This window comes from Oncorhynchus mykiss, chromosome 10 (assembly GCF_057628025.1).
Source record: "Oncorhynchus mykiss isolate SJ-2025 chromosome 10, ASM5762802v1, whole genome shotgun sequence".
NCBI lineage: Eukaryota > Metazoa > Chordata > Actinopteri > Salmoniformes > Salmonidae > Oncorhynchus > Oncorhynchus mykiss.
Genome location: NC_143031.1, coordinates 36,851,200 through 36,868,149, shown reverse-complemented (window position 1 = coordinate 36,868,149; position 16,950 = coordinate 36,851,200). Strand labels below are relative to the sequence as shown.

Sequence of the window (16,950 nt, the reverse complement as noted above, 5' to 3'; positions counted from 1 at the left end):
TATCACATTTAAAAGCATTATCTATTGACATGATTTCCGATCATTATTATATCAGTATCTTTATTTAGTGGGTTGGAATGTAAATTATAGCTTGAAGATGATTTTCAGGTTTTAGTGTAATACACAGAAATGTCCACCGGGTGGCAGCAGTCGCTGGCTGCATAGTGCACCCAATAAAGTAACAAAACCTTTACTTTAGTTGTTTTGAAAATAAACAATATGTTGTCCCAGAGACCTCATTTGGAACATTATACGTAAATGTTGTCCCAGCGTGGGAGATCGTACCTTAATATTGGTTCTGGCGCTTGGGGCATAATACCTTTATATTATCCCAGGGACATCAAATGCCTAACTAGTATGTGCATTGCTACTGCCTGCACATGCATGCACAATTAGATGGAAATTACCGGAAGAAAAACAGATTTTGCCTGCGGGTAAAAGTAGGCCTGCAGCAGCAGTAGGAATACTTTACACATAGTTTTGGTCAAACAGGTTTGACAAGAGTGTACATCACCCGCCCTCCAGACTGGCAAAGGCAAAAAGTGTGTGATGCTGCCTATTTATGACGCCGCCTACAGTCCTAGTGCGCACATCGCCTGTGCTTTCAGACTCCCGAGTCCATAGCGCTAAATTACTTTATCAAAAACCTGTTGAGGTAATCCTTGCATGACCCTTAGAACTTTCAATTTTGGAGGTTTCTAGTAACTGTTTGACATTTTGTCAGTCTTTAAGGCCTGAGCAAACTGCCAATCCGATGTATCGGACATGGCTACAGTTCCTCGCGCTTCTGGGTGGATTTGCAGTGCCAGGTGAGTTCGAAGTTACTTCCTTAATTTCTGATTTCAGTCCAATTAGTCACCATTTGGAGTTATACATGAACACTTGGGCCTAGTATTATTCTGTGAAAACATTGATTCCAGCAACTGTAGGGCTCAAATGGCTACAGAGCCCCTATCTAATTTCCATCATAATGATAATGAGTAACCAACTCTTGATTCTGTATACTTTATCATTATAGAATAGCTTCGACATTGACATGTTTTTCAGGTAGACCAGGCCAAAGATCTCGGATAATTATTAGAGTATTTTAAATAATCCCACAGCACCCCCTCTCGCACCCATCTACACTGAACAAAAATATAAATGCAAAGTGCCACAATTTCAATTTCCTGAGTTACAGTTCATATAAGGAAATCAGTCCATTTAAATACATTCATTATGCCCTAATTTATGGATTTCACATGACTGGTAATACAGATATGCATCTGTTGCTCACAGATACCATTAAAACATTTTTAGGGGCGTTGATCAGAAAAACAGTCAGTCTATGACCACCATTTGCCTCATGCAGTGTGACACATCTCCTTCACATAGAGTTGATTGTGGCCTGTGGAATGTTGTCGCACTCCTCTTCAATGGCTGTGTGAAGTTGGCGGATATTGGCAAGAACTGGATCACGCTGTCGTACACGTCAATCCAGAGCATCCCAAACATGCTCAATAGGTGACATGTCTGGTGAGTATTCAGGCCATGGAAGAACTGGGACATTTTCAGCTTCTAGGAATTTTGTACAGATCCTTGCGACATGGGGCCGTGCATTATCATGCTGAAACATGAGGTAATGGCGACGGATGGATAGCACGACAATGGGCCTTAGGATCTATCACGGTATCGCGGTGCGTTCAAATTGCCATTGATAAAATGCAATTGTGTTCATTGTCTGTAGCTTATGCCTGCCCATACCATAACCCCACCGCCAACATGGGGTACTCTGTTGACAACGTTGACGTCAGCAAAACGCTCACCCACACAACGCCCGGTACAGTTAAAACCGGGACTCATCCATGAAGAGTACACTCCTCCAGCGTGCCAGTGGCCATCGAAGGTGAGCATTTGCCCACTGAAGTTGGTTACGACGCCGAACTGCAGTCAGGTCAAGATCCTGGTAAGGACGACGAGCATGCAGATGAGCTTCCCTGAGACTGTTTCTGACAGTTTATGCAGACATTTTTCGGCACTGCAAACCCACAGTTTCATCAGCTGTGGTGGACATTCCTGCAGTCAGCAAGCCAACTGCACGCTCCCTCAACTTGAGACATCTGTGGCATTGTATTGCGTGACAAAACTGCACATTTTAGAGTGGCCTGTTATTGTCCCCAGCACAAGGTGCACCTGTGTAATTATCATTCTGTTTAATCAGCTTCTTGATATGCCACACCTGTCAGGTGGATTGATTATCTTGGCAAAGGAGAAATGCTCACTAACAGGGCTGTAAACACATTTGTGCACAAAATTTGAGAGAAACAAGCTTTTGTGCATAATATAAATATTATGGAAAACGTCTAGGATTTTTTATTTCAGCTCATGAAACATGGGACCAACACTTTACATATGGTGATTAGATTTTTGTTCAGTGTATAAAAACTAAGAATTCAGGTAGGTCCATCCCAGTTTCGTTCTTCCTTGTAGCCCTTTTCTGCAGTCAAATTACCTAGTGGCCTCATGGGTGGAATGTTATTAATATTTTATTAATAACATTATTTCTTTTAAATAGCAGGAAATCGAGTGTTTCTATGTCAAACAGTTCTGTTATTTTTCTGTGATGCATATAATGTGTAATATTGGGATGCAAACTCAAAATGTAATACATTTAAACTCTATATCTGACATTGTACAGGTGTCTTCTTTTTAAGAATTTATTTTATTTAAGACTACCAAGAAATTCTGTGTGACCCTGATTTAGCCCACTGCAGTCAAATATTAAGAAACGTTTTGCAACAGAATTGGCGGAATGAATACACCCCTGATCACCCGCAGCATCACATCTATGCTCTCTCCCCCTCGCACATTTTCCCTTCGCTTGTGGAGTTCAGTGCAACACAACAGCTGTCTGTGATCAGGCGAAAAAACCTCTCCAAGCCAAACCTTCATACCATAACTACAACACACAGCCTACATCGGTGTCACCATATTAGCTAACATCATATACATTACCAAAAGTATTTGGACACCTGCTCATCGAATATCTCTTTCCAAAATCATGGGCATTAATATGGAGTTGGTCCCACCTTTGCATGCTATAACACTTTTCTGGGAAGGCTTTCCACTAGATGGAACATTGTTGCGGGGACTTCCATTCAGCCACAAGAGCATTAGTGAAGTCGGGCACTGATGTTGGGCAATTTAGGCCTGGCTCGCAGTCTGTGTTCCAATTCACCCCAAAGGTGTTCGTTGAGGTCAGGGCTCTGTGCAGGCCAGTCAAGTTCTTCCACACCGATCTTGACAAACCATTTCTGTATGAACCTTGCTTTGTGCACGGGGGCATTGTCAAGCTGAAACAGGAAAGGGCCTTCCCAAACTGTTGCCACAAAGTTGAAAGCACAGAATCGTCTAGAATGTCATTGTATGCTGTAGCGTTAAGATTTCCCTTCACTGGGACTAGGGACCCAGCCCGACGCATTAAAAACAGCCCCAGACCATTATTCCTCCTCCACCAAACTTTACAGTTGGCACTATGCATTGGGGCAGGTAGCGTTCTCCTGGCATCTGCCAAACCCAGATTAATCCGTCCGCCTGCCAGATGGCGAAGCGTGATTCATCACTCCAGAGAACGAGTTTCAACTGCTCCAGAGTCCAATGGTGGCGAGCTTTACACCACTCCAGCCGAACCTTGGCATTGCGCATGGTGATCTTAGGCTTCGGCACTTGGCGTTCCCATTCTTGTGTGGCCTACCACTTCGCCGCTGAGCCGTTGTTGCTCCTAGACTTTTCCACTTCACAATAACAGCACTTACAGTTGACCGGGCCAGCTCTAGCAGGGCAGAAATTTGACAAACTGACTTGTTGGAAAGGTGCCATCCAATTAAGGTGCCAATTTCGAAAGTCAGTAAGGCCATTCCACTGCCAATGTTTGTCTATGGGGATTGCATGGCTGTGTGTTCAATTTTATACACCTGTCAGCAGAGTGCAACTTTCACATGTGCCCCCCCCCCCCCCCCCCCCCCCCAGTTTTATAATTGGAATGTGATACAAAACGAAGCAACGGTGTGCTTTAGGACCATGCGGACACCTCCGAGCAGTCGGGTAGGAGTGTTTATCCGACAGTTTGGAGTGTTTATCCGACAGTATTAAATATTATGCCCCCCCCCACTTCTAAAACAAAAGTTGCGCCCCCTGCCTGTCAGTGTGGCTGAAATAGCCAAATCCACTCATTTGAAGGGGTGAACACATACTTTTGTATACATAGTGTAGCTACTAGAACTAAAGCGTTAGTAAACCCACAATCCAATCGATGTGTAGAATCACGCAGTAGTGTACAGCTAGCAGTTACACCGCCTGGACCCGGTGACGATAAATTGTTAAAATCAAAAGCTTGCCTTGAATTGAAAGAGTTGGCGTATTGGATAGCCTTAGCCAGCTAGCTAACAAAAATATAATTCCTGTCCGTTAGAGTCAGGTCCTTGAGTAGGCTGCATTAGCTTGTATAAGTAAAACTGAAACTGGAGGGAAAAAAATACAATGTCTCTCTTTGCTGCTTCTCCTTCATTTTTGAAGAAATTAATTCGTGCAACACTGTTCAACTATTGTCTTTCTCTCTTTTTGAGTCAACTACTCACCACCATAGCCTTGGGGTCTTTATTACTCCTGTATAAGTGGACAAAAATAGTCATCAGCATCATGGAGAAAAAATACTGCTGTTGACACACTTGTTGAATTATGCAACAGAACGTAACAACAACAGTAATTTATGAGGCAGTCTAGACAGCGCAGGTGAGTACAGGTAGGCCTAGAGTGACAGAGCAAGGATTTTGGTGGCTCAGTAGACAATGGTTTTGGTGGTTGCAGCCCTCTTCCTATTTATGTTAATGTTTCATGTATGCAAATACACCTGTTGTATTTATGCAAATGAGGCATATAATTGTCTTTATTTTAACACAAAATATATTTTTTAAATACTGTACCTGATACAATTAGAATATGCATAGGCTATATCAGTGTATTCTAAGAAACAAATAGTTAAATTTGATAATAAATTGAATAGGCTACCTGAATTCCCACCAAAATCCCTGAATACCATTAATTATTTGTCCGTACCAATGGATACAGATGTAAGATTGAATGTTTGCCAGAACAGCTTTATCAGAATCCTTTAATAGTCCCTGGCTGGTTCAGTCTCCCACAGGTGGACCTCTGGACTGAACACCTACAATCATTAACCACACACACACACACAATATAACACAGTGAGGGCCTGGCACAGCAGTGGAATGCTGAGTGAATCATTACAGGGCCATTCCACCTGCTTTCTAATTTTATTATTATTATTATTTTATTTATTTAACCTTTATTTAACTAGGCAAGTCATTTAAGAACATATTCTTATTTACAATGATGGCCTACCCCAGCCAAACTTGGACAACACTGGGCCAATTGTGCGCCGCCCTATGGGACTCCCAATCACAGCCGGATGTGATACATCCTGGATATATAGTTTATTTGCTCTTTCAGTTTTCTTTGTGTTTGATTTAAGTGTGAATTAGAACTCTAGCTCAGCTTATTGTCGTGATTAGTCCACACTGGACTACATAAAGTACTGTAGGAGAGGAGACACGCTTGAAGAGTGTGACTGTGTACAAAATGCATCATTTGTGAGCTACATTACAACTCCAGTGATTTGAGGAGTGTAGTCAGTGAACCAATTGGTTCTTGGAAGTCAAGGCCATGTTTACTGAAGATACACGGTATAGTACTGTGTATACTGAAGCAAGTGAGCTACGTTTAAACGGAAGATATGTAAACAGACATTTTGTTTTAAAAACCACTATCAACCTTCTCATGGTCATATGCATCCTCGAAGCTGTGAAATAAAGATTTCTGTGTTTAGTAGTGTACTCTGAACGTTCTGTGAGGACTTTGATAAGGTGCTTGCCAATGCTGTTCGCAGGGTTATTTAAATGCATTTATTCTATATAGTGTATACTGCACTGTATATCTGTGCCTGCGTGTCTCATTGGGTCCATTCTTTGTTTCAGGTGTGCTGCGAGTCGGTGGGATGGAGGTTTTTATGTCCAATGAGGTGGAGGCAGTGAACGGGACAGAAGTGAGACTGAAGTGCACCTTTAAGTCCAAACACCCCGTGTCCCTCTCCTCTGTGTCTGTCTCCTGGAACTTCCGTCCCTTGGGCCCGGGAGACGAGGAGTCGGTGGGTGACCTTTCCACACTGGAAGCCGGATTAACAGTAGACATGCAGCGAATGTGTCCGAATTAGGGGGAAGACGGGGTTAGACATGCAGTGAATGTGTCTGAATTAGGGGGAAGACGGGGTTAGACATGCAGTGAATGTGTCTGAATTAGGGGGAAGACGGGGTTAGACATGCAGTGAATGTGTCTGAATTAGGGGGAAACTGGGTTAGACATGCAGTGAATGTGTCTGAATTAGGGGGAAGACGGGGTTAGACATGCAGTGAATGTGTCTGAATTAGGGGGAAACTGGGTTAGACATGCAGTGAATGTGTCTGAATTAGGGGGAAAACGGGGTTATACATGCAGTGAATGTGTCTGAATTAGGGGGAAAACGGGGTTAGACATGCAGTGAATGTGTCTGAATTAGGGGGAAAACGGGGTTAAACATGCAGTGAATGTGTCTGAATTAGGGGGAAAACGGGGTTATACATGCAGTGAATGTGTCTGAATTAGGGGGAAACTGGGTTAGACATGCAGTGAATGTGTCTGAATTAGGGGGAAAACGGGGTTATACATGCAGTGAATGTGTCTGAATTAGGGGGAAGACGGGGTTAGACATGCAGCGAATGTGTCTGAATTAGGGGGAAGACGGGGTTAGACATGCAGTGAATGTGTCTGAATTAGGGGGAAAACGGGGTTAGACATGCAGTGAATGTGTCTGAATTAGGGGGAAAACGGAGTTACACATGCAGTGAATGTGTCTGAATTAGGGGGAAAACAGGGTTACACATGCAGTGAATGTGTCTGAATTAGGGGGAAACTGGGTTACACATGCAGCGAATGTGTCTGAATTAGGGGGAAGACGGGGTTAGACATGCAGTGAATGTGTCTGAATTAGGGGGAAACTGGGTTAGACATGCAGTGAATGTGTCTGAATTAGGGGGAAAACGGGGTTATACATGCAGTGAATGTGTCTGAATTAGGGGGAAAACGGGGTTAGACATGCAGTGAATGTGTCTGAATTAGGGGGAAACTGGGTTAGACATGCTGTGAATGTGTCTGAATTAGGGGGAAAACGGGGTTATACACGCAGTGAATGTGTCTGAATTAGGGGGAAGACGGGGTTAGACATGCAGCGAATGTGTCTGAATTAGGGGGAAGACGGGGTTAGACATGCAATGAATGTGTCTGAATTAGGGGGAAAACGGGGTTAGACATGCAGTGAATGTGTCTGAATTAGGGGGAAAAGGGGGTTAGACATGCAGTGAATGTGTCTGAATTAGGGGGAAAACGGGGTTAGACATGCAGTGAATGTGTCTGAATTAGGGGGAAAACGGGGTTAGACATGCAGTGAATGTGTCTGAATTAGGGGGAAAACGGGGTTAGACATGCAGTGAATGTGTCTGAGTTAGGTGGAAAACGGGGTTAGACATGCAGTGAATGTGTCTGATTAGGGGGAAAACGGGGTTAGACATGCAGTGAATGTGTCTGAGTTAGGGGGAAAATGGGGTTAGACATGCAGTGAATGTGTCTGAATTAGGGGGAAAAGGGGGTTAGACATGCAGTGAATGTGTCTGAATTAGGGGGAAAACGGGGTTAGACATGCAGTGAATGTGTCTGAATTAGGGGGAAAACGGGGTTAGACATGCAGTGAATGTGTCTGAGTTAGGGGGAAAACGGGGTTATACATGCAGTGAATGTGTCTGAATTAGGGCGAAAACGGGGTTATACACGCAGTGAATGTGTCTGAATTAGGGGGAAGACGGGGTTAGACATGCAGCGAATGTGTCTGAATTAGGGGGAAGACGGGGTTAGACATGCAATGAATGTGTCTGAATTAGGGGGAAAACGGGGTTAGACATGCAGTGAATGTGTCTGAGTTAGGTGGAAAACAGGGTTAGACATGCAGTGAATGTGTCTGATTAGGGGGAAAACGGGGTTAGACATGCAGTGAATGTGTCTGAGTTAGGGGGAAAATGGGGTTAGACATGCAGTGAATGTGTCTGAATTAGGGGGAAAAGGGGGTTAGACATGCAGTGAATGTGTCTGAGTTAGGGGGAAAATGGGGTTAGACATGCAGTGAATGTGTCTGAATTAGGGGGAAAAGGGGGTTAGACATGCAGTGAATGTGTCTGAATTAGGGGGAAAACGGGGTTAGACATGCAGTGAATGTGTCTGAATTAGGGGGAAAACGGGGTTAGACATGCAGTGAATGTGTCTGAGTTAGGGGGAAAACGGGGTTAGACATGCAGTGAATGTGTCTGAGTTAGGGGGAAAACGGGGTTAGACATGCAGTGAATGTGTCTGAATTAGGGGGAAAACGGGGTTAGACATGCAGTGAATGTGTCTGAGTTAGGGGGAAAACGGGGTTAGACATGCAGTGAATGTGTCTGAGTTAGGGGGAAAACGGGGTTAGACATGCAGTGAATGTGTCTGAGTTAGGGGGAAAACCGGGTTAGACATGCAGTGAATGTGTCTGAATTAGGGGGAAAACGGGGTTAGAGATGGGAACACACCTTTGTAGTACATGTTCTTAAATGAGTGAAATCAAAATCTAGTGAGTGAGTCATCACTTTATATTTCTTGAACCACTGTGAATGTGTGTCATGTTTATTCATGTATGTACTCTTTGAAACGTGTGTGTGTGTCAGGTGTTTTACTACCAGGATACGGCATACCCCCCTACAGAGGGGCGGTTTAAGGGCCATGTGGTGTGGTCAGGGGACATCCTGAGACAGGACGCCTCCATCAGCCTCCAGGACGTTCCCTTCACCTTCAACGGTACCTACACCTGCCAGGTTCGCAACCTGCCTGACGTCCACGGCATCAACAGAGAGGTCACCCTCAGGGTCGTCCACAAAGGTCAGTCAGCCAGTCAGTCAGCCTGACAATTAATGTAAGTTCACAAATAACTACTCTATGTTAAAATGTACTATATACTGTAAGTCTACCAGACACTTGTAAAGGGTTATTGAGGAATGCCAGTCAGTGCTAATGTATTGCTGTGTGTGTGTTTGTGTTGTGTTGTGCTGCTCCCTCCAGCCTCCGTCTCTGAGATAGGCATGCTGGCTGTAGCCATCGGGGCAGCCATCGCCATAGTCCTGGTGGTGCTGGGCATCTTTGTGGTGTTCAAGTACCGCAAACTCAACCGCCACGCCAACACAGACCTGGAGCTGCAGGGGAGGGAACTGCAGGAGAGAGAGTTAAATGCCAGGGTCCTAGAGGAAAGAGAGCTAAATGCCAGGGTCCTAGAGGAGAGAGAGCTAAATGCCAGGGTCCTAGAAGAGAGAGAGCTAAATGCCAGGGTCCTAGAGGAGAGAGAGCTAAATGCCAGGGTCCTAGAGGAGAGCGAGTTAAATGCCAGTGTCCTAGAGGAGAGAGAGCTAAATGCCAGGGAGAAGAAGGAGTGGAAGGACCCTACAGTGTGTTGAGGGGTCTAGGGGGGTCCAGGGGTCAGGGCCAAATCCCCTCCCTACCTCTGCTGGTGTGGGCGAGGTGTCCTGTTTGGATGGACTGGTCTCTGACTAGAGGGGCTGGCCATTCCAGGTCCACTCTGTTTGGGAGGACTGATTAATTTCTGGGGGGGGGGGGGGGGTCCTGCTTTCTTCTACCGTCTGCTCACATGAGTCGCCATTCAGACTCAACTTGCTACTGTAGTTGAACTTAACCCAGTATTAGTGATCCCTTTACATTCCACCACTTTTTTAGGCATCATTTCATGTTTTTTAACAAACAGCTATGTTATTGTATTTTAACTATGTAGTATTATGACTACTGGTAGTCTATTTGAGTCAATAATTTTACTGAGTAATAGTCCAAGAGATACCAGTATGTTGGAGGAATTTTTTTTAACCAAAATTGCTGTTCTTTGGAACTTTTTCACTAACATCAACTCACACTGGGACTGCTGGCCCAGCTGCCTGGCCTGGCCTGTTATGTCTGTCTGTCTGTGCTTCTCTCCATTAACTCTTGTTAGATATGGCTGAATTGGCACCAGCTGCAGTCTCTTGATGTGGTGGCATCCAACTCAACTAGCAGACTGGTTCAGCAACTCTTTGCTCCAGTATGCATCTTCTTCTTCATCACATTTGGGATGGTAGCCATTTGATCCAAATTTGTTTACAGAATTATTTTACCACTTGAATAATCAACATTCCTCTACAGTTGAGCTAATGGCTCATATGGACATCATTCCAAAATGAATGTTTTTGACAGCAAATTTGTGAGTGAGTTTTGTGGTTATGGTCAAGGTCCCATGGTGAGTTAAGTCAGTGAAACACTTTTGTTAAACCTGTGGTATCTGGGGGTTGCTAAGGTAAGGACAAGGGCTGGTGGAAGCCCTGTATCTGGCAGTGGCTAATGTTAAGGCTAAGGGCATTGGGCAGTAAGGCTTTTGGAAGCTTTCCTGGGCCAGGAGTTTTCTGTGACTATCTGCCATTTAGTTTTTCTGGCCAACGCTCTCCTGCTTCCTGCAAAAATGACAACTTAAATGACTGCCTATTACTTCTGGATATAAAAGGAACTGTGATACATCTTTGAATGTAGATGAAGAACCCCACCATTCCATGAAGAAGCCTGTTTACCATGAAGAAGCCTGTTTACCATGAAGAAGCCTGTTTACCATGAAGAAGCCTGTTTTCCATGGGTTCTGTCATTTTTGTGAACTGATGTTGCCACCATGTGTCCATTATAGGAAGCAGCTCCATCTTTCTCCATCTGTGTCCACACTGAGGATCATGGGTGTTGTGGTCTCAAAGGTTTCTCCCTCTCTCATATTCTGCCTCTCCTGTTGTATTACAAAGCTGCCCATGAGCCAAATGAACAGAGGAGTCTATCCAAGACACTGCCAACACCCCAGTCTGCCGCTCACTCCTACAGTGTACATGAGTATGACTTTCCGTTTAGGAGAAACATGAAGATGTCACTGACCCAATCATGAGGACATTGCCAGTCCATTCTAGCAGGATACTCTACAAGGTGCTGGTTCTGTTCACCTGCTTGTGCAGTTATCCAATCTGATGTGTTATGTCCCACCTGATCAATACCTGCCGCCACCCAGCCCCATTACCCTCCCATGGGACTGGAAACAGTATTCTCCTGGTAAAGAATTCCATGAATGATTCTATTGATTTATTTCATGTATGCGTTTGTAAAGATCAAAACTGTATATTTTATCACACGTTTTATAAGGTTGAGAGATTTATATTATTGTGTGTTTTTCAATAAAGGAATGCTTGTTTTGATGGTTTTAACTCGAAAGATGGTTTTCATGACATAAGATATAGGTTGTAAATCTGCCTTACCTATAAGACTAGAAAGGTTTTATAGCAAGATAGATACCGTACTGAAATGGGGGCATGAAAGAGAAAACAGAGAGGTGGCTGCCTGTCATTGGCTACCAATCACAGTGGCAGGGTCCTAACATTGGCTGCCTATCACAATGGCAGGGTCCTATCATTGGACCAGTTTTGTGAAAGAGGGTGCCACCTTGTTCCATGTTGTGTCCCATTTTAAAACACTTCACCAGAAGTATAATCTTTACTGTTTACTGTGCACATTAATATAAGCTTTCAAGTGTGTAGCCTTCCTGCTGTAGAGACAGCCACACCAACACGGCCGGGGTCAGGCCAGGCTGGGTAGTGCCTGTGTGAGCAGGCAGGTGTTGTGTGGTTTAAAGCAGAGTTTCCCAAACTCGGTCCTAGAGCTCCTCCTGGGTGCACGTTTTGGTTTTTGCCCCAGCACAACACAGCTGATTCAAATAGTCAAAGCTTGATGATTAGTTGGTTATTTGAACCAGCTGTGTGATGCTAGGGCGAAAACCAAAACGTGCACCCTCTGAGGCGAGCCCAGGACGGAGTTTGGAAAACCCTGGTTTAGAGAGTCTTGGACCAGCCCAGTGACATGTGAGGACCTGCCACTGGATGTGTATTTTGCAGGGCTTTGTTGGGCTGAAATAAAAGCTGCCTCCTTGATAATCTAACTAACTCTGACTAAGGACGATAGTATGTTCAGACAGATACACTGGGGGTGGAACAGAATACTCTTTATTCACACAACTCAAAACCTTGATTCACCTTTACATACAGTACACACCCAGAAAGAGTATGCACATTAAACACATATTACATAATTATACACATATTACATAAGTATACACAATTATATACACGTCATACAGAAAGACATGGAGATATCTCGAAAGATACAGTATCATTTGTTGGATTTACTGTGAAATAGGTTTTCCCTGATATTCTGAGTTACAGTTTGTGGTTAGGTCATTGTGTTTGTGTTTGAGAACTAGATCATTTATAGAGTAAAAGTACATGAGACAAAATTATTTGAATATTTATCTTAGTCGGTGACCTTGACCTTGAACAAAGGGAAAAGAGAGGAAGAGAGAGCAGGAAAGAGAGGGAAAGGAGGGAATCCGCAATATGTTGCAACAATTTAGGTCATGCATTCACTTTGCGAGAGTTTTGTTTAGCCTTGTCTGTTAATGGTTGTTCCTTACTTTAATGTTAACGCGGCAGGTACTTTTAGTGGTACTTATGCTTGAGTCTATGTGTGTTCACATGTGTGCAGCGGTGTACCTGTGTGTCCTCAAGATGGAATGCCTGGATTGCTGTCCTAAGCACAAAGTGATAAACTTAGTATGTGTAAGTAGGTATCTAGAATGTGCTTATAATAGTGTGTGTGATAGTGTGTTTGTATACATGAGGGGGTGTGTGTGTATACGTGTGTGTGCTCATGTGCTGCAGTAAATCAGTTTGTGCCCATCTCCTCCTCCTGGAGCAGACACTGTGCTGCAGTGACTGCAGAAATGAGGGTTTTAGAATGAGGGTGTCTCTTGTGGATGTATGGTTGTGAATATTAGTACGTTGAATGTATATTGTATGAGTGATGAAGGTGGTGCTTCTGAGTGTGTGTACATCTGATGAGTGTAATTCTGGGACCACTGCACAGGTCTGCAGCACCCTTCTCTTTCTGGTTTTCTTCTCTCAGTTCTGGAAGCGTTCCCAACTCTGATGCAATTATTCTCAGGTGGAAGAGCAATGTACCTAGTCACAGCACCTCCCATATGGGCCTTCCCCACAGACAGACAGACAGACAAACAGACACACACAGACAGACACACACACAGAAAGACAGACACACACAGAGACAGATGTAACAGATGTGAAACGGCTAGCTTAGTTAGCGTGGGCGCTAAATAGCGTTTCAATCAGTGACGTCACTTGCTCTGAGACCTTGAAGTAGTAGTTCCCCTTGCTCTGCAAGGTCCGCGGCTTTTGTGGAGCGATGGGTAACGATGCTTCGAGGGTGACTGTTGATGTGTGCAGAAGGTCCCTGGTTCGCGCCCGGGTATGGGCGAGGGACGGTTTAAATTTGTACTGTTACATTGGTGCCGTGACCCGGATTACTGGTTGCTGCGGAAAAGGAGGAAGGTCAAAAGGGGGGTGAGAGTAACAGATGTGAAACGGCTAGCTTAGTTAGCGTGGGCGCTAAATAGCGTTTCAATCAGTGACGTCACTTGCTCTGAGACCTTGAAGTAGTAGTTCCCCTTGCTCTGCAAGGGCCGCGGCTTTTGTGGAGCGATGGGTAACGATGCTTCGAGGGTGACTGTTGATGTGTGCAGAAGGTCCCTGGTTCGCGCCCGGGTATGGGCGAGGGACGGTTTAAATTTGTACTGTTACATTGATGCTGTTGACCCGGATTACTGGTTGCTGCGGAAAAAGGAGGAAGGTCAAAAGGGGGGTGAGTGTAACGGATGTGAAACGGCTAGCTTAGTTAGCGTGGGCGCTAAATAGCGTTTCAATCAGTGACGTCACTTGCTCTGAGACCTTGAAGTAGTAGTTCCCCTTGCTCTGCAAGGGCCGCGGCTTTTGTGGAGCGATGGGTAACGATGCTTCGAGGGTGACTGTTGATGTGTGCAGAAGGTTCCTGGTTCGCGCCCGGGTATGGGCGAGGGGACGGTCTAAATTTGTACTGTTACATTGATGCTGTTGACCCGGATTACTGGTTGCTGCGGAAAAGGAGGAAGGTCAAAAGGGGGGTGAGTGTAACAGATGTGAAACGGCTAGCTTAGTTAGCGTGGGCGCTAAATAGCGTTTCAATCAGTGACGTCACTTGCTCTGAGACCTTGAAGTAGTAGTTCCCCTTGCTCTGCAAGGGCCGCGGCTTTTGTGGAGCGATGGGTAACGATGCTTCGAGGGTGACTGTTGATGTGTGCAGAAGGTCCCTGGTTCGCGCCCGGGTATGGGCGAGGGACGGTTTAAATTTGTACTGTTACACAGACACACACACAGAGACAGACACACACAGACAGAAAGACAGACACACACACACACACACAGACACAGACACACACACACACAGACAGACAGACAGACAGACAGACAGACAGACACACACAGACAGACAGACAGACAGACAGACCGACAGACACACACACAACTGCAAACTATTTTTTCAGAATTCTAGATAATCTTGCACTTATTTTGTAGTTCTATCCTATTCTATAATTTACCAGTCGTGTGTGTTTGCTGTCCTCTTGCCTGGTGCCAGCTCTGTTGCCGTAATGTCCTGCAGCCATGTGCTGACTAGACACAATCTCATATTTACGTATTGACGCTACGGATGGACGCAGACACTTTAATACACTCCACTTCCTATTGCATTGATTGATCATGATTTTTAACTGGGGTGAAGTTAAAGTGTCTGGCACCATCTCTCAGTAGCCCTCTCTCATCTCTGTCCACGTCACGTTAGCTTAGACCAGTGTTTCCCAAACTCGGTCCTGGGGTCCCCCCTGGGTGCACCTTTTGGTTTTTGCCCTAGCATTACATAACTGATTCAAATAACCAACTCATCATCAAGCTTTGTTTATTTGAATTAGTTGTGTAATGCTAGGGTAAAAAAACGAAATCCCCAGGACCGAGTCAGAGAAACCCTGGCATAAACAACCTCTACCTGCCCTCCCTCTCCCTGTCCGTGTCCCAACACACTGCATCTACATACCATTTACAGAAAAACTATACTTCTAATACTTCTTAGAAACTTCCCTGTTTTAACAGATTTTCAGAACATACAATTAGCAGAAACATCAGACCAAAAGCAGAGAGAAGTACTTAACTGACAGATGAAAGGCAAAACAACATACTTCATGTATCTGATTTAAATCAGTTTGAAAGAGAAATGTGTAGACGGCTCGTGAAATGTTCTCCACGCCCCCTTATAAAGACTATAAATAAATAGTTCCAAAACACAGGAAATAACCTTCCTTATGAATAACAGATCACAATGCAATTAACTTACGACAGAAGCAGAACCATGCTTTACTGGCAGTTACCTCCAGCTGACCACTTCTGAAAGTCCAGTCACAGTTTTCAAAGTACAAGTCCTCTGCAGGTTAGTCAGATACCCATCCGGTTAGTTAATAATGACACTGATAAAGGTCAAATTGTGCCTAGCAGCTGTAGTAGAATCCTGTAGGTCCACTCCTGACAGGAACTGGGAGGTCCAGACTTGTACTGATTCTCTCCACAATGCAATCCAAAAAGTATGGGAACATGAGAGGGGGAGAGGCAAAGGAGTGAGATAGAAAATAATGAGTAAGGGTGTGTGTAAAAGAGAGAGAGGGGATGATATCCCCATCTCATATCTTAATGCACTGCCAGCCACATTACCTTAGTGTCAGTGCAGAGTTATGAGAACGTTATGCTATGTTCGCCGGTTTGACCTTCTGAGTGTTTACAGGGACAGGGACCGTTGCACAGGCATGCACTCTCACTCACACGCACATGCACACACACACACAAACACACATCCCGTCCCTCACACACATTCCCTGGCTCCTTGTTTACCAGAGGGTATGGTGGCTGTAGATGCTAATTATCCTGATGTAGGGGAATATAACACTGTCGTTAGATCTGGTCTGGCCGTGCAGGGCTGGGGACAGCCACTAATCCAGACCCCCACCTCCACCGTATCAATATCATCATGTGAAAACCTGGGGAGGGGGCGAGGGAAATGCAGTCAACTCTGTCAATCTATCATAGGGGGAGGATGAGTACAGAGAGAGGGAGTGAGGAGCGCACAGGAGGTTGGTGGCACCTTATTTTGGGAGGATGGGCTCGTGGTAATGGTTGGAGCGGAGTCAGTGGAATGGGATCAGGGTTTCCTCATCCCTTTTGTTATGGCAAGGCTAATTGAGTTCAGGAGTAGAAATATAACTACTCATGTAATAAGTTGCATTGACTCACTGGTTGAAATATTGTTTAAACATGATTTCTGAATGACTACATCATCTCTGAACCCCACACATACAATTATCTGTGTGACTATCTCATCTCTGAACCCCACACATACAAATATCTGTGTGACTACCTCATCTCTGAACCCCACACGTACAATTATCTGTGTGACTACCTCATCTCTGAACCCCACACATACAATTATCTGTGTGACTACCTCATCTCTGAACCCCACACATACAATTATCTGTGTGACTATCTCATCTCTGAACCCCACACATACAAATATCTGTGTGACTACCTCATCTCTGAACCCCACACATACAATTATCTGTGTGACTATCTCATCTCTGAACCCCACACATACAAATATCTGTGTGACTACCTCATCTCTGAACCCCACACGTACAATTATCTGTGTGACTACCTCATCTCTGAACCCCACACGTACAATTATCTGTGTGACTACCTCATCTCTGAACCCCACACATACAAATATCTGTGTGACTACCTC

At 44.7% G+C, this 16,950-nt stretch overlaps 1 protein-coding gene across 1 annotated transcript; it reads left to right on the top strand.

Annotated features, from left to right (window-relative positions):
- The first annotated feature begins 323 nt into the window (after positions 1–323).
- On the top strand, positions 324–11,442 carry LOC110533101 (myelin protein zero-like protein 2). The gene is made up of 4 exons (XM_036990189.2): positions 324–809; positions 6,033–6,202; positions 8,835–9,045; positions 9,226–11,442. Exons 1-4 carry the CDS (start codon positions 755–757, stop codon positions 9,612–9,614), a joined length of 825 nt encoding a protein of 274 aa, XP_036846084.1. The 5' UTR covers positions 324–754; the 3' UTR covers positions 9,615–11,442.
- The last annotated feature ends 5,508 nt before the right edge of the window (positions 11,443–16,950 follow it).